This window comes from Callithrix jacchus, chromosome 16 (genome assembly GCF_049354715.1).
Source record: "Callithrix jacchus isolate 240 chromosome 16, calJac240_pri, whole genome shotgun sequence".
Lineage (NCBI taxonomy): Eukaryota > Metazoa > Chordata > Mammalia > Primates > Cebidae > Callithrix > Callithrix jacchus.
Genome location: NC_133517.1, coordinates 94527794 through 94551338, shown reverse-complemented (window position 1 = coordinate 94551338; position 23545 = coordinate 94527794). Strand labels below are relative to the sequence as shown.

The 23545-nt window shown below is 42.7% G+C and overlaps 1 protein-coding gene across 8 annotated transcripts in view; it reads right to left on the bottom strand.

Moving 5' to 3' along the window:
* Positions 1–22779, bottom strand: part of UBR5 (ubiquitin protein ligase E3 component n-recognin 5) — a 160562-nt gene extending 137783 nt beyond the window's left edge. For all 8 annotated transcript variants that reach the window (XM_054246352.2, XM_054246353.2, XM_054246354.2 and 5 more), the window contains exon 1: positions 22217–22779. In XM_054246352.2, the coding sequence (XP_054102327.1) occupies positions 22217–22278 (62 nt within the window). In that variant the 5' untranslated portion in view covers positions 22279–22779. The remainder of the gene's footprint in view (positions 1–22216) is intronic.
* Between the last annotated feature and the right edge of the window lie 766 nt (positions 22780–23545).

The window sequence follows — 23545 nt, the reverse complement described above, 5'->3', positions numbered from 1 at the left end:
TATTATTTACTAGGGTATATGCTACTGTTTAACATATAATCAAGAAATAATCATAAAAATTAGCAATCAGCAGCCTTTGGAGACTGCTCTGCCTATGGAATAGCCATTCTCTATTCCTTTACCCTCTTAATAAACTTGCTTTCCCTTTAAAAAGTAATGAATCTAGAAGGTATTATCTACCTTCTAAAAGGTCATCCAGATAATTCACCGTTCTTTCCATTCTTCTGCATGTTTGAAAATGTTTACAATACTGGAGAAAAGAACAAAAACAAAAATAAAAATATCACTACAACGACACATACGCACATACACACAGTCAAGGATCCCCATTTAGGGAAGGCCTCCTAAAGGAAATACAGAAAAACAAAGGAAGGGTGAAGTCTAATGTGCTATCTTTCAATGTTATCAGGACTATTACATACCAAAAAAAATTCCAAACACTTGATTCATTCTTTATATTCTAAAGATCAGAATTTAGTGATAAGAACTAATTTTTATAAAAATAAAGGATTCTGCTTAGTTTTGAAGTTCCCATTAATTTAATAGAGACATATGCTAATGTATGTCAGGTACTAGGGATGTAAAGGCAATTACAATGTTACTGTTATCAATGAGGTCTCCTCCCAGTGCACTCATATGATACTCACAGGCACAAACTGAAGAGCAAGTTTAAAGAGAAGCACTGCACTGCACCAAAGATAAAAGCCTGTAATAAATCACTTAAGGATAATACAAACAATAGTAGTTCAGTGACTTACCTCTCATTTTTAACTGATTACAATTTTTAATAAGTCACTTCAAATAGACAAAATGTATGAAAATTAAACACCACATATTTCAAAAGTGTTTCATGCAAAATCATGTCACTAGAATGTGAGCTTCACAGAGGCAGACATTTTGCATGTTTTCCTGACTGACGTGGTCCAAGTGTCTGGCCCCAAACAAGCCCTTAGTAAATATTTGTTGACAAATATATTAGTCAACAAATATATTTAAATTAGAATTTTTTCATTTATATTTAAATTAGAATTTTCATAATTTTAGAAAAAACGGGGGGGGGGCTTGAATTTTAAATTTTACCACAATCTTTTTATGAGTTATCTTCTCCCTGAATTAATTCTGAATGTAAAAATGGAAACAATAAGGGCCAGGCGTGGCGGCTCACACCTGTAATCCCAACACTTCAGGAGGCCAAGATGGGCAGATCACTTGAGCCCACGAGTTCCAGAGTTCCAGACCAGCCTGGGTAACATGGCAAAACTCTGTCTCTATTATACAAAAAGTACAAAAATTAGACAGGCGTAGTGGCACACACCTATAATCTCAGCTACTTGTAAGGCTGTGGGAGAACTGTTTGAACCCAGAAGGTGAAGGCCGCAGTGCGCTGAGATGCACCACTGCACTCCAACCTGGCTGACAGAGACTTTGTCTCTCCAAAGAAAAAAGAAATAAAGAAAAACGAAAACAAATTCTTGACCAAAGCCCAAAAAGGCTTTCATTATACACCATTCCTTTGGGGCAAGGATGTGAACAAATATTCTATAAGCATGAGCCACAAATTAAGCCCCTGCAACTGATCCCATTGGATTTGGTTTAAAATCAAAGCTCAAAACTAAGTTTTAAAAATAATAAATCAATAAAACAATCTCTCATTAGTCTTACACAAAGAATTATCTACCTGCCGGGCGCAGTAGCTCACACCTATAATCCCAGCACTTTAGAAGGCCGAGGCAGGCGGATCAACTGAGGTCTACAATTCAAGACTAGCCTGGCCAAAATGGTGAAACCCCATCTGTACTAAAAATACAAAAATTAGCTAGGCATTTTGGCACACACCTGTAGTCCCAGATATTCAGGAGGCTGAGGCAGGAGAATCACTTCAACCCAACAGGCAGAGGTTTCAATGAGCCAAGATTATGCCACCACACCCCAGCCTGGGCGACAGAGCAAGACTCCATCTCAAAACAAACAAACAAAAAATCATACTCTTTAAGAATTTTCTAGGGCCAGGCATGGTGGCTCATACCTGTAATCCCAGCACTTTGGGAGACTGAGGCAGGTGGATCACTTGAGGCCAGGAATTCAAGACCAGCCTGACCAACATGGTCAAACTTCGTCTCTACTAAAAACACAAAAATTAGCTGGGCATGTTGGCACACACCTGGAGTCCCAGCTACTCAGAAGGCTGAGGCACAAGAATCACTTGAACCTGGGAGGTGGAGGTTGCAGTGAACCAAGATCCTACCACTGCACTCCAGCCTGGGCAATGAGACTCTGTCTTTAAAAAAAAAAAAAAAAAGTTTCTGGAGGAAAATATATTTTAAATGAAACTGAATCACTATTCTTTTTTTTTTTTTTTTTGAGACAGTCTCTCTCTCTCACTCTTGTCACCCAGGCTGGAATGCAATGGTGCAACCTCTGCCTCCCTGGATTCAGGCAATTTCTCCTGCCTCAGCCTCCCGAGTAGCTGGGATTACAGGAACCTGCCACCACACCCACATAATTTTTTGTATTTTTAGTAGAGATGGGGTTTCACCACGTTGGCCAGACTGGTCTTGAACTACTGACCTCCGTGATCCACTCACCTCGGCCTCCCAAAATGCTGGAATTACAGGTGTGAGCCACTGCACCCAGCTGGAATTAATTCTTTTTCTGTTATTAAAATAATATATACTCATATACACAAGTATATAAAATACAAAACTATATTAAGAAATATCAAAAGTAATCAACCATAACCCAGAGGCAAGTACACTCTCATTTTGTTTTAGCACTTCTTATGAAACTTTAGTCTTTACCACGGTTAATATCATAGAGTTTTTCATCTCTTAGATGGAAAAACACATTGTCTTTACTTCATCTCCATAATACTACTGGTCTATCTAAAAGATTTGCAGTCTCTTTCCCAACAGCAGTGAGGCATTTCAACTGAATCATCCATTCAAGCTTGGTCGTCCTCATTAACAATAGCAAACACCAACAACTTGGCTGGAGAGAGGTGAAGTACATTCTTTGTAGCCATGAAATCAAGCAACTTGCCTACATGGAAGATTCACGCCCCTTAGTGCATTAGTTCCATTACTCTATGCCTAAAAAACTAAATTAACCAGTTATGGCCAATGTATGGCCTAGCACATCAGATTTACTTGATCATGATATTACCAAAATCATTATTGAAGATAATTAACAAGGTATCCTTTTCTACAAGAAAATTATTCAACTGATTTGAAACTCTATGTACTCATTAGTCTAAGCATTCTTGGCATCTTTTAGTTCCTCAAATACCCAGCACTCTCTCACCTTAGGGTCTTCATGTGTGCTGTTCCTTCTGCCAGGGAGTTCTTCCAGTTCTTAACATCTTGTCCCACAACCCACAGCTCCTTGTACCAGGCCTCAGCCTACCTCCTGTTCATTCACTATTCCAATTCTCATTTTTAACACTTCTTCAGGTAGGCTTTTCCCTATCCAAGACTGAACTGGTGCTTCTAGTAAAGAATCCTGAACTTTCCCCTTTCACTGTACTTGTCACACTGTCCTATAATTAATTGTCTCTTTTTCATGAGCTAAACACCACCACCAGACACCCACGACTAGAACTGACAGGCAATAAATAGAAGCCCCCAAATCCTGCTGAACAATTAAACACTCTTTTAATGACTTCACACACATATATATACACACCCTTTTACATACATATACAATGTTCATATTTATAATTACACATATACACAAATGCACATATACATACACAAACACAGTGTGTGTTCATATCAATATTTAATTACATACACACACATAGAAAAAACAAGTAACTTCCTCTACCCTTTCCAAAGGAAAAGCAATAAAGCTGAGTTAATGTAGGTTGGAGTCTTTGCCACTTAACTAATCATCTAAGCACTCCAGCCCTCAGTTTCCTCAACTATAAAGTAAGTCAGGCTCAGTGGTTCATGCCTGCAATCCCAGCACTTTGGGAGGCCAGGGCGGGTAGATCACCTGAGGTCAGGAGTTCGAGACCAGCTTGGCCAATATGGTGAAACCTCCTATCTACTAAAAATACTAAAAATTAGCCAAGCGTGGTGGTGGGTACCTGTGTCCCAGCTACTTGGGAGACTGAGGCAGGAGAATAGCTTGAACCCAGGAGGCAAAGATTGCAGTGAGCTGAGATTGTGCCACTGCACTCCAGCCTGGGTGACAGCAAAACTCCATCTCAAAAAACATCCTAAAATCCTCCTTGATGTAAAGTTTTGATGAATATCTCAAAAATGACATGCTATTCAGCAGTGTCAAGTCACCAGGTAATATCTATTGCAGTCTAATATACAGAATAACAGGTTTCCTGGAAAGGGTAAGTTAACATTTTTCTCACTGAGCACTTGGCAGTACTAGGACCTCCTAAACAGCCTTCCCAAAAACAAGAGTAACACTCTTAATCCATTAGAAATCAAAGGTAAACACTTTCAAACTCAGAAGGTTAAAAACACCACCATCGATGCACTTTTGCTTTACCACACCTATTTCAATTAAAAATCCCATACGAAGCCTTGCCCACCCAATTTATATAGAAAGCATAATCAGAAGAAAATATAACTGGACTAAATTCATGGTAAATTAAATGCATCAGTCATAGAAGATTAAAATAAGAGGGGGAGCAGGCGCAGTGGCCCACATCTGTAATCCCAATGCTTTGGGAGGCTGAAGCAGGCAGATCACCTGAGGTCAGGAGTCCGAGACCAGCCTGGCCAGCATGGTGAAACCCTGTCTCTACTAAAAATACAAAAATTAGTCAGGCATGGTGGTGAACACCTGTAATCCCAGCTACCTGGTAGGCAGAGGCAGGAGAATGGCTTGAATCCGGGACGTGGAGGTTGGAGTAAGTCAAAATCACATCACTCCAGCCTGGGCGACCGAGCGAAACTCCATGTCAAAAATAAAATAAAACAAAACAAAATAAAATAAAGGGGGAAGAGGTGGAGTAGCAATACAGAAGAGCTGGGGATGTTTTTTAAGAGCTCCTCTTCGGTTACACTAACCAAACAGCAAACATTTAGAACGCTCTATTTTTTTGTCCACAACTCCTAAATACCTATTAGAACAAGTACAAAAAAAAGTAGAAAAGCAGGATTGAGGCATGAAATAAAAATCAAACCTTAAAATGGCAGAACTGGCCAATGTATATTAAATGTAACGCATCAAACAGTATCTATAGTGCTATAGTCACAGATTCAAGGCTGAAATGAACTTTCAGACATTAAATACACTTCTTCCTCTTACAAATGAGTAAACTGAAACTCACTACATGAAAATGACTATGTGACTGGTTAGTGGAATGACCAAGCCTTTTAACTCCAATTCTAGTCTTTCCAGTTCTCAGAGCTCTCTCCCATAGAACCTATTTGTGGTAGGTACACAGTATCATTCAGATACACGGTATCACTCTTCAAATGCTGTAGGAATTGTAATACTTGAAAATGAGTGTCAAGATCATAAAATAAACTTTCCAAAGATAGATAAATTTAGTACAAAACTTAAAGGGCTTAACAGATACATCTAAGTTCTGTTTATTATTATAATTATTATTTATTTTTTGAGACTGAGTCTTGCTCCGTTACCAAGGCTAGAGTGCAGTGGCGCAATCTCAGCTCACTGCAAACTCTGGCTTCCTGGTTCAAGCGATTCTCCTGCCTCAGCCTCCTGAGTAGCTGGGATTACAGGCATGAGCCACCATGCCCAGCTCATTTTTTGGATTTTTTTTTTTTTTCGGAGACCAAATCTCACTCTGTCGTCCAGGATGGAGTGCAGTGGCACAATCTCAGCTCGTTGCAACTCCCAGGTTCAAGCAGTTCTCTTGCCTCAGCCTCCCGAATAACTAGAATTACGGGCACCTCCCACCACACCCAGCTAATTTTTTGGTTTTGTGGTTTTTTTTTTTTTTTTTAATTTGAGTCTTGCTTTGTCGCCCAGGATGGAGTGTAGTGGCACAATCCTGGCTCACTCACTGCAACCTCTGCCTCCCAGGTTCAAGCAGTTCTCCTGCCTCAGCCTCCAGAGCAGCCAGAATTACAGGCTCCCACAACCACGCCAGCTAATTTTTGTATTTCTAGGAGACAGTGTTAGCCAGGCTCATCTCTAACTCCTGACTTCAAATGATCTGCCTGTCTCGACCTCCCAAAGTGCTGCGATTACAGGCATTAGCTACCGTACCCAGTCAATTTTTTTGGTATTTTTAGTAGAGCCGGGGTTTCACCATGTTGGCCAGGATGGTCTCAAACTCCTGACCTTGTGATCCGCCTGCCTCAGCCTCCCAAAGTGCTGGGATTACAGACATGAGCCATGACGCCCAAACTCCAAACTATATTTTTACCTATTTCATCTCACCTTGAGGGTCTTAGAAGACTAAGTATGATAAGAAATTCTATATCCATTAAAATAGTTATATCGCATAAATATATATAAACATTAATAATCTTAAAAATATTTACTGGCAGGGCACTTTGTAAAATTATTTTTCACACTGAGGAAAAATAAAAAGAAAAAAAAATTTTTTTAATTAAGTACTTTTGCCAGGCACAGTGATTGACATCTGTAATCCCAGTACTTTGGGAGGCTGAGGCAGGAGGATTGCTTGAGGCCAGAAGCTTCAGACCAGCCTCAGTTACATAGCTAGACTCCATCTCTACCAAAAAAATAAAATTAGCTGGGCATAGTATGCCTAAGAGTACTACCTACTCTGGAGGCTGAGGCAGGAAAATCCCTTGAGCCCAGGTGTTCAAGGCTGCAGTGAACTGTGACTGTGCCACTGCACCCTTGCGTGGGCAAGCAGAGCAAGACCTTGTCTCTAAAATTTAAGTTTTAGGGGGAACGATCCAAGATGGCCGATCGCTAACATCTCGGGATTGCAGCTCCCAGTGAAACCTCAGAGAAGGAGAGGATGGCACACTTTCAGACAAATTTTGGTCGCTCACGGAGCAGAAGATTCCCAGTGGAGGAGCTCCACTGGTCACCAGCGCGACTCTTGTGGCCGGCGCAGCAGTTTCGCCGGCACCACAGCGCAGCAGCTCTCGGTGCAGAGTAAACGGGACTGGTTCCCCTTCTGACCGAGGTTTGGAGGAGCCACACGGGTCGCCAGCACGACTCTTGTGGCCGGCGCAGCAGTTGTGCCGGCACCTCGGCACAGCAGCTCTAGATGCAGAGTAAACAGGACTGGTTCCCCTTCTCACCGAGGTTTGGAGCTCCAGGAAGGCAGAGCCGCCTATTATGGACTCGGGAAGGCAGAGTCGCCTATTACAGATTCAAGAAGGAAGCCAGACTGGAGATTCCCAGGCAGAAAAGCACCATCAGTCTTAATGTCGCTGTTTTGGCCAGCGCAGTGGGTTGCTCGTATTTCAACCCTGGGAATTAACAACTTGGACGTCCACTCAGAGACCTAATTTGAAAGATGGTAATTAATTTACAATGATGGGAAGAAACCAGCGTAAAAAGGCTGAGAATACTCAAAATCAGAATGCCTCTCCCTCTAAAGATGATCACAGTTCCTCATCAACAAGGGAACAAGACTTGATGGAGAACAAGCGCATCCCATTAACAGAATCAGGCTTCAGAACATGGATAATAAGAAACTTCTGTGAGTTAAAAGAACATGTTGTAGCCCAATGTAAAGAAACTAAGAACTTTGAAAAAAGGTTTGACAAAATCCTAATGAGAATAGACAACTTAGAGAGGAATATAAGTGAATTAATGGAACTGAAGAATACAATACAGGAACTCCGAGAAGTATGTACAGGTTTAAACACTCAAATTGTTCAAGTGGAAGAAAGGATATCAGAGGTCGAAGTCCAACTTAATGAAATAAAACGAGAAGACAAGATTAGAGATAAAAGGATAAAAAGGAATGAACAAAGTCTCCAAGAAATGTGGGACTATGTGAAAAGACCAAATTTATGTTTGATAGGTGTACCTGAATGCGACGGAGAGAATGAATCCAAGCTGGAAAATATTCTTCAGGATATCATTCAGGAAAATTTTCCTAAACTAGCAAAGCAGGACAAGATTCAACCCCAGGTAATACAGAGAACACCACAAAGATATTCCTCAAGAAGAGCAACCCCAAGGCACATAATCGTTAAGATTCACCAGGGTTGAAACGAAGGAGAAAATACTAAGGGCAGCCAGAGAGAGAGATCAGGTTACCCACAAAGGGAAGCCTATCAGACTTACAGCAGATCTCTCAGCAGAAACTCTACAAGCCAGAAGAGAGTGGGGGCCAATATTCAACATCCTTAAAGAACAGAACTTTCAGCCCAGAATTTCATATCCAGCCAAACTAAGCTTCACAACTGAAGGAAAAATAAAATCTTTTATGAACAAGCAAGTACTCAGAGATTTTATTACCACCAGGCCTGCTTTACAAGAGCTTCTGAGAGAAGCATTACACACAGAAAGAAACAACCAGTATTAGCCTTTCTAAAAATATACCAAAAAGTAAAGAGCATCAACATAAAGAAGAATTTACATCAACGAATGGATAAAACAGCCAGTTAACATCAAATGGCAGTAACCCTAAATTTAAATCGACTAAATCCCCCAATCAAAAGACACAGCCAAAACCCAACGGCATGTTACATCTAGACCCATTTCACATGCAAGGATACACAAAGACTCAAAACAAAGGGATGGAGAAAGATTTACCAACCAAATGGAGAGCAAAAATAAATAAATAAATAAAAAGCAGGAGTTGCAATTCTCGTATCTGATAAAACAGATTTTAAAGCAGCAAAGATATAGTGGTAAAAGGATCAATGCAACAACAAGAGCTAACGATCCTAACACCCAAATACATAAAGACTTAGACTCAATGAGACAGAAAATTAATAAGGATATCCAGGACTCAGACTCAGATCTGCAACAAGTAAACTCAATAAATATTTATAGAGCTCTCCACTTTAAATATACAAAATATACATTCTTGTCAATACCACATCACACCTACTCATAGGTTTAAATGAAACATTGATTGGCCATTATTAATACCCCTTTTTTTAAGAATAAAGCAACATTTCTGTTCTCTCTCCCTCTTTTTCTTCCTCTTTCTTCCTCTACTTCACTCCTTTTTTTTTCTTTCCTTCTCTCAAAAAAAATAAAAAAAGGAATCAACTTGTAGACCTCTAGATCCAGTTCGGCAATGTCTCTCTCATTGCTTGATTTCCTTCCTTCCTTTCTCTCCCTCCCTCCCTTCCTCCCTCCCTTCCTCTTTTCCTCCCTTCCTAAAAAAAAATAAATAAGTTATAAAACTTAAAATTAAAAAAAAGAAACTAAGTCTTTTTTTTTTAACTTTTTTTATATACTGTTTTTTTGAGATGGAGTCTTCTCTGTAGCCCAGGCTGGGGTGCAGTGGTGAGATCTCAACTCCGCTTCCCAGGTTCAAGCAATTCTCCTGTCTCAGACTGCTGAGTAGCTGGGTTACAGGCGCGAGCCATCATGCCTTGCTAATTTTTGTATCTGTAGTAGAGACCGGGTTTTACCTCGTTGGTCAGGCTGGTCTTGAACTCCTGACCTCATGATCCACCCACCTCAGCCTCCCAAAGTGCTGGGATTACAGGCGTGAACCACCGTGCCCAGCCGAAACTAGGTATTTCAAATAAAGACAATGTCAATCAAAGAGACAATGCTTGGTCTCATTTTTAAGTATCTCTGTGCTAGTTAGCTGCATCTGAAGAGGTCACAGAGTCAATCCCAGCCTGTGCACAATGAGGAAACAGACTGTCTGCAAGGTTCAGGTATCCCATCGTCCCTCCATCAATGCCTATAAACCAAAATTCATCAGGCTCAGGAGAACTGAAGGAAAAGGATAAACCAGTCCCCACACCCTGCAATCTTGTCTTCAAAGTCCTTCCTAAGCAACCATTAGATCCTTCTTATTTATCACTTGTATTATCAATTGGCACTTAATTCTTTCTTTAAAGGTCTGTCTCCTCATTAAACTGAAAGTTTCACCATGAAGGCAGAGGCCAACCATCTTTGTATTCCAATGTATACACAGGTTAGCTGGCAAAATATCTGTTGAATTGAGTTAAAGAATAAAAATCTTTTTACCACTTTCCTTGTTCATTTTTTCCCATTCATTTAAGTAAAAGAAATCACAGACAATCATAGATTCACAGTTCTTTCTCCCTCTGAGTCATTCTATAATGCAAAAACCCTTTTCCAAATATTCCATGTTCATGGATTGGAAGAATCAGTACTGTTAAAAGTCCATACTACCCAAAGCAATCTATACATTCAATGCAATCTCTATCAAAATACCAATGACAGCTGGGCGCCGTGGCTCAAGCCTGTAATCCCAGCACAGGCCGAGGCAGGCGGAACACAAGCTCAGGAGATCAAGATGATGCTGGCCAATGAAGAACTGGCAAGTGTGGCCCTATTTGCTGCCATCAATTAATATTAAGACAAAGGCAAGAGGGTAAGAGCCTTTTTACACAGTGGTCTTCGAGCTTTGATGATCCTGATGATGACAGTTCATCCCATAAGAAGTACTGCTTTAAATCAAGAGACCCCCTAACTGGAAAAGCCACCACAATAAATGACTTTAGTACAATTTGGTTAGGTTATGTTACTCATTCAATTTCAATTCAACTGTCAGAAAAACCTTCTACTTAAAAAAAGCCTTAAACATATCATTCCCCAACCCCAAAAAAATGCTGTCACCTCTCAGAATGTCTTCATATTGACCAAAGGAAGACAAAGACTGAATCTTCATGTCAATCGAAGGATTTTACATTCCCAGAGCCCTCTAAGAGCAGAAAGATCCCATAGAGAAAAGCCAAACACCAACTGTCGTCGAGTCCCTGCCACTCTAGAATTTCATGAAACCAGAAACATTCAGGGATGTTATGGGGTGGCTGCTAATTCCTGTACTGAACTACAGTACTGATTCCTGTCTCTGAATGCAAGTATCATATGTACTCTTTAGCAGCTCTCAAAAGTGGCAGAAAGATGAGCAGATGCCAACAAAATCAGCCCACGTCATCCTTGACCTGCAAACCATGGCCTGCCAACCTACACAACAGAAGTCACTCATTTCTGTTTCTGCATTGCCTAGGCAGTGACAGAATCCTACCAGGAATCATTTCATGTAGTAGCAATTTGGGTTCGGCCTCCTATTGGCAAGTACGAGAGGCAAAAAAATAAAAAATTTAAAAAAAAAGTACTTCCCCCAAAGAACAATTACGGAAACAAAAGGCCTCACTGCCCATACCCCTTCCCACTGAATTATTCTCTAATCTACGAACAATAATCAGAACACCAGGCCAGGCATCGTGGCTCACCCTTGTAATCCCAGCACTTTGGAAGACCAAGGCAGGCAGACCACAAGGTAAAGAGTTTGAGACCAGCCTAGCCTACACAGTGAAACCCTGTCTCTACTAAAAATACAAAAATTAGCAGGGTGTGGTAGCAGGCACCTGTAATCCCAGCTGGAGAATCGCTTGAACCGAGGAGGCAGAGGGTGCAGTCAGCTAAGATCACACCACTGCAGTCCAGCCTGGGCAACAGAGCTAGACTCTGTCTCAAAAAAATAATAATAATAATCAGAACACCTGGTAAACAGAACAAAACACTTAAGGAAAACATCGATGGATTTCCTGAAGATGAAGACAGGTTTAAACATCACTAGAAATAAAAGCATTGTAAGAGAACGAATGTCTAGCCAGGCATGGTAGCTCATGCCTGTAATCCCAGCACTTTGGGAGGCTTAGCCAGGAGAATCACTTAATTCTCAGGGTTTGAGACCAGCCTGGGCAACATGGGGAAACCTGTCTCTATAGAAAATACAAAAATTAGCCAGGTTTGGCGGCACACACCTGTAGTCCCAGCTACTAGGGAAGCTGAGGTGGGAGTACTACTTGAGCCTGGGAGATTGAGACTGCAGTGAGCCAATATGGCATCACTGCACTCCAGCCTGAGTGACACAGCAAGACCCTGTCTCAAAGAAAAAAAAGAGAGGGAATGAATGTTTAAACTAGACTCGCAAGCCGGGCACGTGGCTCACACCTGTAATCCCAGCACTTTGGGAGGCCGAGGCAGGTGGATCACGAGGTCAAGATATCGAGACCATCCTGGTCAACATGGTGAAACCCCATCTCTACTAAAGATACAAAAAATTAGCTGGGCACGGTAGCGCGTGCCTGTTATCCCAGCTACTCGGGAGGCTGAGGCAGGAGAATTGCCTGAACCCAGGAGGCGGAGGTTGCGGTGAGCCGAGATCGCGCCATTGCACTCCAGCCTGGGTAACAAGAGTGAAACTCCGTCTCAAAAAAAAAAGAAACAAAGCCAATATTACAACATAAGAGAACAGATAATCAGCTGAAAAACCCTAATACCCCTCTCCCCAAAACCTTCCATATAAAACCATTTTCATCATTTAGAAATTAAAACAATCCTACCATATTGTCTGTGCTTTCTTAGCTTCTTCCATCAAATTAACTAATCTCAAATTTAGCTTTTCGTAAGGCTTACAAAACGATCTTCCTCCACTTCTCACTTCATAACCAGGAGGCTGTCACAGAAAAACACCCAAATGAATTTCCACCATGCCCCTAAGCAAGAGTCTTAGAGACACTTAAGTAAAGCCATCTCTGGAGTTCCAGGTTGTCTGCGAGGTAGACCCTGGTATCTGAATTCAAGTAAAGACCTAGAACACCCTCATCGGCTGAATCCTGGAACAGCAGATTCATCCTGGAGCAGAGCCAATTTCTTGAAACAGTATGTTCTCAACACTTCCTCTGTATCACAGAAAAGGGGCCTGAACTCATGGGGAAGAAAATAAAAACTTATCTACTGATCCATTCATCACAGTATTTTGAAGACTAGCCACTAGCGTAATCTTTACAACTAGCAATCTAGAACACAACCATTACATTCAATGGAATTCTATAATATAATCTTTTTACATATACTAGTATGTTTTTTAATTAACACAAAAATTTGCTGTCAAGAAAAATCTAAGTTCTTATTATCAGTGGACTTTTCCTTATGAAAAATATTGTAACAAATTAAAGCCAAGAAAAATTTCAGGCCAGGCATAGTGTCTCATGCCTATAATCCCAGCACTTTGGGAGGCTAAGGTGGGAAGACAGCTTGGGGCCAGGAGTCTAAGACCAGTCTCAGCAACACAGCAAGACTCTAATTTCAAATAAGTAAGTCCGGGCCAGTGGCTCACGCCTGTAAATCCCAGCACCTTGAGGAGGCTGAGACAGGAGAACTGCTTGAGCCCAGGATTTCGAGACCAGCTTGGGCAACACAGAGAGACCCTCATCTCTAAAAAAAATTTAAAAATTAGCCAGGTGTGGTAATGCAAGCCTGTAGTCCCAGATACTCAGGAGGCTGAGGCAGCAGGATCCCTTGAGCCCAGAAGGTCAAGGCTGCAGTGAGCCATGTTCACACCACTGTACTGTACTCCAGCCTCAGCAACAGCACAAGAGCCTGTCTCAAAATAAAAAAAATAAATAAAATAACAAGAAAAAAATCAAGAGAGAGAACAGCTAGAAAGAGCAATCAGCTAGAAAATAGATTTTTAAATTGTGGTACAGTCATGCAATAAATACTACTTTTGTTTGCTTTGAGACAGAGTCTCACTCTGTTGCCCAGGATGGAGAGCAATGGCACGATCTTGGCTCACTGCAACCTCTGCCTCCCCAGTTCAAGCAGTGAAATACTACTTTTAATATAAAAGAAGAAACTACTACATGCTGCAACACAGATCTGTTGCAAAAGCACTGTTCTAAGCGGAAGAAACCAGACACATGATTCCATTTCTGTAAAATTCAAAAAGGAAAAAATTATAGTGAGAGGAAGCAGAACAGCGGTTGCTAGGTAGCCAGGACCTAGGAGGAAGTGACTGAAAATACAAAGGGACACCAGGTAACTTTTTGGGGTGATGAAAACATTTCATACCTTGACTGTGGTGGTGGTGGTGGTTACAAAACAGTACACATTTGCCAAAATTCATCAAACTGTACACCTAAAATGAGTTAATCTTACCGAATGTAAAATATAACTCAATAAAAATGAAAATAAGAATAAAGTCAAAGACATTCTATTAAGTAAATAATACCATCAGATATGAACCAACACAGTACTTTAGCTGTGCAAGTAACATAAATGGTGCATTTACAAGAAAAATAACATTAAATATTAACAACTTCTTTAATATCCTAACAAAGTAACATGTTACAAACCATGGTTATCTAAGAATTTATCGTAATTCTCATTTCGAAGGCGTTTGGTTACCACTACACTCAAGAAAGTAGTAAGAAATACGATCTCCGAGAATAATTTCTTACAGCCAAGTTCAATAGATTATATCTCACTTCTAATTAGTTTATGAGAATGTTGCAAACTTTTCACAAGACAATCTTATTTCTCAATGTGACCCCATGGAAAATCACTTAATTTCAAGAATCCTATCTTATCATCATTACCTAACAATCACAAGTGACTGCTGACAAAATGCTGTCATACTGGAAGTTAAGAAGTTATAGCACAAGACAGGCACAGTGGCTCAGGCCTTAATTCCAGCACTTTGGGAGGCTGAGGCAGGCGGATCACCTGAGGTGACTAGCCTGACCAACATGAAGAAACCCTATCTCTACTAAAAACATAAAATTAGCCAAGCATGGCAGCACATGCCTTTTAATCCCTGCTACTCGGGAAGCTGAGGTAGGAGAATCACTTGAACAACGGAGGCAGAGGTTGTGGTCAGCCGAGATCGTGCCACCGCACTCCAGCCTGGGCAACAAGAGCAAAACTCCATCTCAAAAAAAAAAAAAAAAGTTATGGCACTGAGTGCCATAACTCAGTATAGGTGCGGTGGCTCATGTCTGTAATCCCAACACTATGGGAGGCCAAGGCAGGCGAATCACCTGACGTCAGGAGTTCGACACTAGCCTGACCAACATGGAGAAACCCTGTCTCTACTAAAAATACAAAATTAGCCAGGCACGGTGGTGCACGACTGTAATGTCAGCTACTTGGAAGGCTGAGGCAGTAAAATCGCTTGAACCCAGGAGGCAGAGATTGCAGTGAGCCAAGATCGCACCACTGCAATCTAGCCTGGGCAACAAGAGTGACACTCCGTCTCAAAAAAAAAAGCAAGCTATAGCACCGAGCTTTAAGGAACTGAATAATTCCCCAATGTGATCCAGCCCCTTCTTCTAAGGTTACAATCCAAACAATTTTCTCTTATTCTATGAATGTGAACATCTTCAACATTAGAACTCAATCAACTTTATTAAGTAAAATTATCAAAATTGTCAATCAAAACTAAGCATTTATGAGACAACAGGAAAATCTCGACAACACTGTTATTAAGTTATTTTTCAGATTTTTTTTAAGACTACATATTTTGAGATACATAGTGAAGACACAGCAGTTAAATTACCGGATAGAGGAGAATAAATGGAGAGAGGGTTGAAATCGGATTGGCCATGAACTGATAACTGTTGAAACTGGGTGATGGGTACATGGCTGTTCATTATACTATTCTCTCTACTCTTGTATATGCTTAAAATTTTCCATAAAAAAAATGATACTCAGGGGAAAACTTAAAAATCAATTCTAAAAATAAATCAACAATTCATAACTACAGTGAGCCAAGAAAAGAGGTTTTTTTCATTTGACCAGAATGCCAAGGAGTCAGAAGGACAGAATCGTGGATGCTAACCAGAGTCTGTTTTTTTAATGAGAAATATATATACGATACGGCCAGGTGCGGTGGCTCATGCCTGTAATCCCAAGCACTCTGGGAGGCCGATACAGGTGGATCACGAGGTCAGGAGTTCAAAACCAGCCTGACCAACATGGTGAAACCGCATCTCTACTAAAAATACAAAAATTAGCTGGGAATGGTAACGCATGCCTGTATTCCAGCTACTCAGGACGCTGAGGCAGGAGAATCATTTGAATCCGAGAGGCGGAGGTTGCAGTGAGCCGAGATCACACCATTGCACACCAGTCAGGGTGACAGAGCGAGACTCCGTCTCAAAAAGAAAAACAAAGAAAAGTATGTACAATAAAATGGGGGAGGGGAGACATGAAGTAAATCCTTCTGCAACATAAAATTTCTCCCTTTAATCTACCTTGTAAGACCTACTTCTGTGTCACTCAACATTTTTCAGCAATTAAATTTTCCTTTAGAGACTATTTCCTAAATAACCTAACAGTCTAATTGTTAGGGGGCAAAAACCTGACCTTTCCTAATTTCATCCATTATTCCAGTGGTATTCCAGTGTATCCTGTAATTTTCTTCACAAGCATCTGTTTATTCCTAGGCCTATGATTCAGTCACAGATTTCCTGATTTATAAAATTGCTCTGCCTTTTTTTTGATTTTCTATTTTATTTGGCTATTCTACAGAGTTTTTAATCTTAAGCGAATCCATTTAAACATTTTAGTTAGGTGAGACTGTACTTTTCCAATACAGTAAATCTAGTATTGGTTTTTTTTTGTCTGTTGTTTGTTTTGATGGAGTCTCGCTCTGTTACCCAGGCTGGAGAGCAGTGGCGCAATCTCAGCTCACTGCAACCTCGACCTCCGAAGTTCAAGCAATTCTCCTGCCTCAGCCTCCTGAGCAGCTGCAACTACAGGCATATAGCAGCAGAGATGGGGTTTCGCCATGTTGACCAGGCTAGTCTCAAACTTCTGATCTCAGATGATCCGTCCACCTCAGCCTCCCAAAGTGCTGGGATTACAGGCATGATCCACCATACCCAGCATAATGAATTTAGTACTGTTTTTACGTAACAATCTCAATAATAAAATAGTGAGATTTCCCACGGATTTGATGATATGACGCTCTATCCCACAGAACCTAATGCTTGCCGCGGGGGGGGGGTGGTTTGTTGATATGTTATTTTGGTTTTTGGTGCAGCACACTGAAATTTCAAGCAGCTTTCAACTATTATAACCGCTACTCCCCACAACCTTTGTTCTGCTTCATATAATCCCTGGCATATTTCCTGGCTCCTACTGAGTGGGTGAAGATATACCTGAGTCTTTAAAACCTAAAAGTTCTTAATAAACATAATGCTCACTAAATGCCAAGATCTGTGCAGAAACACACTTTCAATATCAACACTATCCAACGAAACTTTCAGTGATGATGACACTGCTCTGTATCTGCACTGTCCAATGCGATAGTGAGTAGCTACGTGGGGCTACAGAGCACTTAAAATGTGCCTAGTTACGGATGAAGTGACTTAAATTTTTATTTAATTTTAATTAATCTTAATAATTTTTTTTTGAGAGAGTCTCGCTCTGTCGCCCAGTGGCGTGATCTCTGCTCACTGTAACCTCTGCCTCATGGGCTCAAGCAATTCTCCTGCCTCAGCCTCCTGAGTAGCTGGGATTATAGGCGTCCACCACCACACACTGCTAATTTTTGTATTTTTAGTAGATATGGGTTTTCGCCATGTTGGCCAGGCTGGTCTTGCTGAACTCAAGTGAACCTTACCTTCCTTGGCCCCCCAAGTGTTGGGATTACAAGTGTGAGCCACTGGCCAGTCCTTAACCTTAAATAGTTAAGTTTTAAAAACTAAGAATGTATATTGCGGGCAGATGCAGTGGCTCACGCCAGTAATCCCAGTACTTTGGGAGGCCAAGGCAGGCAATCACCTGAGGTCAGGTTCGAGACCAGCTTAGCCAACATGACAAAATCCCATCTCTACAAAAAATACAAAAATTAGCCAGACATGGTGGTGCACATCTGTAATTTCAGCTACTCGGGAGGCTGAGGAGGGAGAATCCAGGAGGTGGAGGTTGCACTGAGCAGAGATCGGCCACTGCCTCCAGCCTGGGTGACAGAGCAAAACTGTGTCTCAAGGAAAAAAAAAAAAGCATATTGCTTGAAATATTCTTCGTGAAAGTCATTTTCACTTATTTTTATAACTAAATGCACTTAAGATCATCTAGAAAAGGCTTCCTCTACCCTACCACAACTGACATTTTGGACCCCATAATTCTTTGCTGCGGGGGCTATCCTGTGCATTATAGGATGTTTAGCAGCATCTCTGGCCTCCATCCACTAGAGGCCAGTAGCAATGTCCCAACTGCAACAATTAAAAAAATGTCTCCAAACACTGACCAACATGGGGAGGGCGCTGGGTGTGAAGGGTGCAAAATCACACCAAGATGAGAAGTACTAATCTAGAACTAAGAGTCAATTCTGCTGTAATGCTAAGGAGATTCTAGGGCAATTTTTTTCAGTTCCTGCTTTGCTATCTGGAAACCAAGCAACACAAAAAAGTTGAAAGTAACCATCTCTTCGAATGTTTTCCAGAGAATCCACATTACAATATTGATCCTTCCCATCCATTATCTCAACTGTTCCTCCCTGACCTTGGGGCGAGTGCTACACCTAATTCACGGATTGATGTGGGGGTTGCAAGAGGTAAAATGACTAGGCTACCAGCACAGAGTTAGTTTCAAACTTCTATCTATAGTATCTTACCTTGTGTTACAGCACCTGAAAGGGAAACTCACTAGAGAAAAATCCTTTTGATACGACAATCTCAATAAAGACAGTTTATGATTGCACAATACATTGTAATGCCGAAAGGCAAAGCTCACAGGAAAATTCCGCATACAGACAAGCAATAGAGAACTGGTCTGTATTGTAAGTAACCTGCATCTCGAGGAATAATTCAGAACAAGGACAATAAATGCCCTAACCACATCACCTCAAGACCTCTCCTAACCTAGTAGCAGGAAAAGATTAAGAGGCTGAGCCTCTGAGGGGGGATAAATGGCATAAACCAATCAGGAGCCCTGGAGTGAGCAGTTGAGGAAAAAATGGAATCAAAACTCTAAGACAGGTGGCTGCCTGAAGGCTGAGGCTTGGATGTCTGAGACAGCAGACCCATTCTGGAATACAAGCCACATGAAGTGGAAAGGAGCCCTGGACTTGGAAAAAAAAAAAAAGTCAGAAGCCCATCATGTGGACCTCAGCTACCTCTCAGTAGCTGTACCCCTGGATAAACGCTGTAAGTCTCTGGGCCTATTTTTTCAGCTCATTAGAGAAGCACTTTCCAGGCTATTAGTGAGCAGGCCTTTCCAGCTCCCCCCTCAAGCTCGACATGCAGAACCACATTCTTTGTATTGTTTTGCTGTTTCTCTTAGACAATGTTTTAAGCAGGAATATGGTACTAACTCAAGAAATTCATTGGAAAGGAAATCAAAACGTCCAAAGTATCTGAACACCAAATAGTTTCAATCAGCTCAACGAGTATTTGCTTGAGGGCCCAGCATTCTGTACCAGGGACCTTGTAATCATTCTGGGAAGTCACAGCCAACATCCTTTTCTTTCCACCCCAGCCATCCCCACCTCTCTTCATCAACTTCATTCAGGCATCATCATTATTCATTAGTGGCAAGTTTGAAAACACAAATTATGAAAAAAAAATACTTTTTTATGCTTTGCACATTTTAAACACTTGAGACATCAGGCTATTGTGCTGAACAAAATATTTGACTTTTTAACAGGATGTGGGTAAAGAAAGCAAACTTATTTGGAGAACACTAATGTTCTGAGGACCAGAAGTTTTCTTCAACTGAGCAATTTATTTGCAGTACCATTCTGCCCGTCTTACTACTTTTAGTATAAAGTATATCTATTTACACCCTTTTCATACCTATCATTTATCCTTTCATTTGTGACTCATACATTTCTCATAAAGTCAAGCTACGGTAGCAGTCACTTTTTTATTGCTTACTAAAACTTGGTAAAGTTTTTATCTTTAGATGAAAATATGCTTATTCTAGTTAATTAAGAGGTTCCAGAAAATCAGTTTCTTTTGGAAACAGATTCTTCTCAAGTGATAGGTTCATCCTATTACTTTGCAACTAGACATGCAAAAAGAATCTTTCCTTTTGAAAGGGAGACACAGAACAGCTCCTGCAACAAATCGACTATTTCAAAACTAAGAGTGTGTGACTATCTTAAACGCTGCCTTCACAAATCTCAACAGACAAGACACGTCTACTGCTGCTACTAGATACAACCATATAGGTCCTTATAATCTCACCTACAGCACCTTCTATTTTTCAATTACCTGCCACCTTGAGGCACATGTTATGACTCAGGTCCACTTAACTTTTTCCTAATTTCATGAAAAGTGCCAATGATCTAAATATTTTTGGTGTTGTATAAATAATACAAGAATCAAACGAAGCTGATTGTTTATACTAGGAATGGAAAAAGAATTCGCATTTAAAAAGATACATTACTTGTAAACTTCTCAAATAGCTGAAGCAAAAGGAATGCTCAAAAATGAATCAAAGTGCCCAACACCACTGCAAAATAGGTTTTGGGATGCACAGCCAACTGGGTAAGCTAGTCAGGATTCTTGGTACATAAAGTTAGGACTAATATAGAAAACATGCCCTACTTCTCTCCTCTCTGGTGCAATTTTCTAAGTTACAAGACAAGCACTACCAACATGGTTCCATTAATGACCGTAAAGCTATCCTCCCTGCTAGCCTGTTTCTAAATTTTACCAAAAATTTTTGTTAATGTCCCCAAAAGATAGTTAATGAAGTTGGAGTAAAAACCACATTAACAAAACGTTAAATGAAAGTTATTTCAGTATTTAAAGGAACTATGTGACAACTCGAGTGTTTAGTATTTTCAGTAAGTATTTCAAAATGTTCGACACAACATGGCTACAGCAAAGACTAAACCGCAAGCTCTGGATTTAAAAGCTGTCTGCTCCACTAGAGGCGGTTAGACATACCGAGACAGAGGTCAGTATCTTAGCAGCAAGTTAGGCCTCTTCCTCCGGGAAGCGCATGACAACAGGGCAACATGCAACTTAAGTCACCCGGTCACTTAGCAAAAATTATATCTAACTTCTATACTTGGAACCAGATGCCCTTCTATTCGCAAAAGAAATGAAGAGAGCAGTGAAGTACTGGGGGAGAGGAAGACGTAAAATGCTCCACTTTCTGATCCTGTAAACATTTAGTCCATCATTAGATCTGAGTCTTAGATTCTAAGACACACTTTAATGGAGGCCTCCCTCAACCACCTGAGTCTGTTTTGCAACAGTGAAGGAACTTTTCCTGCTTTATCTCAGTTCCCTGAGAGCATGCGGCACTGCAATTCAATATCCTAAACTGGCAAGGAATAGTGGAGGAAGAATGGGAGAAATCCAAACCAAAACAGCCTTCTTATAAAAGACAAAAAATAAAATCATAATTCGTCCTCCGCCCATAGCAAGCCCAACCCAGAAATGTATAGCGTGTTAAGAAAAGCAGCATTGCGAACTGCAAACGTAAGAGTTTTCCTTTGACACTCTACGCACGGTTTTCAGCTGTCAAATTACAACTCAGGAAAACACTATCATTAGAAGAGAAAAGGAAACAAAAAAGCTCGCACCACAGGGGCTGGTAGCAGGAGCTGCCAGCACCATTTCAGGAGGAGAGCAAAGGGAATCCAATCCACTTCCCCACCCCCGCTAGAATCCATTCCCTCCCGGGGCAGGCAAACCTCACTGCAGGGGCTCAAATTTAATAATAATAACAATAATCATGGCGCTTCCTCCCTCACTCCCTCCCCCTAACCATCACCTTCCGCCCGCCCCCAGCGATCTGCCAGGAATCGGCTTCTCCCACCCTCCCACCCCGCCCCGCCCCGCCCCGGGATCCTCAGGTCCAGACCACCCCACCGGCACAGCTGCCGGCGGCCGGGACCTGCCCAGCCCAGCCTACCCCGGGGCCCTTTGCCCCACTTCCCCTCTTCCCTCTCTTTTTACCTCCACCATCCCCCATCCGCATTGTCTGTCTCAATTCAACTTTGACTAATATGGATTCCTCGAGCCTGGGCCGGGCAGTAATTACAGCCTACCCCCCGGGAGCCAGAAACCGCCCCCCCATCTCCGCCGAGTTCAACGCTGCTCCTCGCGGGAGGGGGTGGGGGTTTACAGCACGCTCTCCGGTCTACAACGCGGGTCCTGTCTACACCGCGCTCCCCCCGCGACCCCCTGCCCCCGGGACCAGAAGTTTGCCCCGGAAGGAGCCTAGCAGGAGGCACTAAGGACCCCCGCAACCCACCCTAGCTGGCAGGCCGGCGCGTAAACACCCGCACCCGCCCGACGCGGCCCGTGGGGGAGGGGAGGGAAGGAAGGGCGCCCCTCCCCCGCGCCCGCCGACCCGCCAGCCCTATTACCTGTCATTGAGCTGGTCCTCGGTGCCCGGCAGCGGGTGAACCACAAAATGGATGGACGTCATGGTGCTTTCCTTCTCGTTCTCCTCCCGAGGGCGGCCCCCACCCGCTCTCGCCCGCCCCCCAGCCCCCTACCCCTCCCCAAAACCCACAGCCGCCGCCGCCGCCTCCCAGTCCCCAAATGGAGGGAAGCAAATACGCAGGGGCCGCAGCCGCCTCCCTGCCGGGCGTGTGTCCGCGGCCCGGAGGGGCGGGCAGGAGGGCGAATCCACACGCCACCAGCTCCCCGGCAACACCGCGGAGTGCGAGGCTGGCGGCCGGGACCTGGAGCGCGCCGCCGGCCAGCGGCAGCCGGGCGTCGGGAGAGGGGCGCCGGGTCGAGAAGGAGACTGGCGGCTGCCGGCTGCGGGCTAAGGGGACAGTCTGGTCCCGGCGGCGGACGGGGTTCGGACTAGGGGACGGGGAGAAGGCGACGAGCCCGCACCGCGCGTCACTAGTGAGAAGCCGCCGCCGCCGCCACCAGCGCCGCCGCCGCCATCTTCACTTCTGCCCCAGTTTCTCCGTCTGCCAGGCTCCGCTCCGGAGCGGCGGGGGAGGGGCGAACGGGAGGAGGAAGGAGGAGACCGGCGGGCGGGGGCGCGGCGGCGAGAGGCGGGGCTCCGGGAAACGGGCGGTAAGGCCTCCTGGATTGGGCGGCTCAACGTCGTCGAGCGACGACGCTGTAAGGCGCGTGCCGATTGGTCCGTTCGGCTCCCGAGCCCAGCCCCGCCGGGGGTGGGATGGCTCCAGAGTGTTCCGGAGAGCACGTGTTAGGGAAGGAGGAGGCGGCGGGCGAGTAAGCGTGTGTCCCGGAGGAGGTGGGAAGGTGGGAAGGAAGAGGCGCTCCTGCGTGCTCTCGCCTGGATTCCCTGGGGCAGCCCTAATTATTTGGCGGACCTTTAGGTGTTTTTTTGTTGCTTCTCATCCTTCATCCTTAGTTGTACTTAAAGTGGAAAGGTAAAATCAGTTAAGGGGCAAGACATATATATAGCCTTTTATTGGTAAAGTAAGGTAGTTATGTAAGCCCCTCCAGAAAGAGATAGTAGAATTATGGAGTTGACTTAGTGGCAACTTATGTTATCACTCCGGCCTCCCCAGTTTCCTCACCACCTCCACCACCACCATCAGATTTCCACAGGAAATGTGGAAATTTTCACTAATTTCCTGATACAAATGATTCGTGGTTTTTTATTACTTTTAAATGAAAGATGATACACGTGTTCCATAAAGGAGTCAATTTATGATCAGTGGGATCAGAACGGAAAATTATTTTTCTTTTTTTTTTTTTTTGAG